General features: G+C 66.2%; 1 protein-coding gene across 3 annotated transcripts in view; it reads right to left on the reverse strand.

Moving 5' to 3' along the window:
• Positions 1 to 659, reverse strand: part of PDE2A (phosphodiesterase 2A) — a 94,084-nt gene that overhangs the window by 6,934 nt on the left and 86,491 nt on the right. For all 3 annotated transcript variants that reach the window (XM_021718583.1, XM_021718582.1, XM_021718584.1), the window contains 2 exons: positions 359 to 536; positions 2 to 106 (listed from right to left, as the gene is read on the reverse strand). In XM_021718583.1, coding sequence (XP_021574258.1) covers positions 2 to 106; positions 359 to 536 — 283 coding nt within the window. The remainder of the gene's footprint in view (position 1; positions 107 to 358; positions 537 to 659) is intronic.

Below are 659 nucleotides of genomic sequence, written 5' to 3' on the forward strand. Positions count from 1 at the left end.
ATGCTGATGCCGCAGTAGATAGAGAAGGCCGTCGCCAGGTCCTCGTCGAACTTGCTGAACCACGGCCCATTGATCTTATTCACCAGCTCGGCCACACCGATGACCTCTGGGAAAGGGAAGAGGCTAGGAACGACCACTGGAGGGCGGGGTCCGGCGAGGACCTGCCCTCGTAGAGTTTCCTTAGATGACGTCCCAGGCCTGGAACCGCTCCGGGACTGCCAGGTCCCCCGACCCTCAGCTCGGCCCTGCCCCACCCGCTCAGGCCCCGCCCCGGTCTAACCCCGCCCGACCCGCTCAAGCCACGCCCCTCCGGGTTCCGGCCCCGCCCCCACATGGCTCCGCCCCCTCCAGCCCGCACCCTGGTTCTCGTTCTTGATGGGGAAGCAGAGGATGTTTCGTGTGCGGAAGCCGGTGCTGTCGTCCACGCCGCGGTAGAAAAGCGGGTGGGCATATGCGTCCGGGATGTTCAGGATCTGGCCCGTGGTCGCCACGTGGCCTGCGATGCCTTGGTCGGCAGGGATGCGGATCTCGTAGCTCTGCCAGGCAGGGATGGGTGGAGTCGAGAGGAAGAAGTTAGTGGCCCGGCCGCGGAGGGAACCATCCAACGTCGGAACTGCTCGATGAGCTCCTGGACATCCCCCGGCCCCGTCCCTTCCCCC

The sequence above is a fragment of the Carlito syrichta genome, unplaced genomic scaffold (genome assembly GCF_000164805.1).
Source record: "Carlito syrichta isolate Samal-C Ts95f unplaced genomic scaffold, Tarsius_syrichta-2.0.1 Scaffold312747, whole genome shotgun sequence".
In the NCBI taxonomy this organism is placed as follows: Eukaryota; Metazoa; Chordata; class Mammalia; order Primates; family Tarsiidae; genus Carlito; species Carlito syrichta.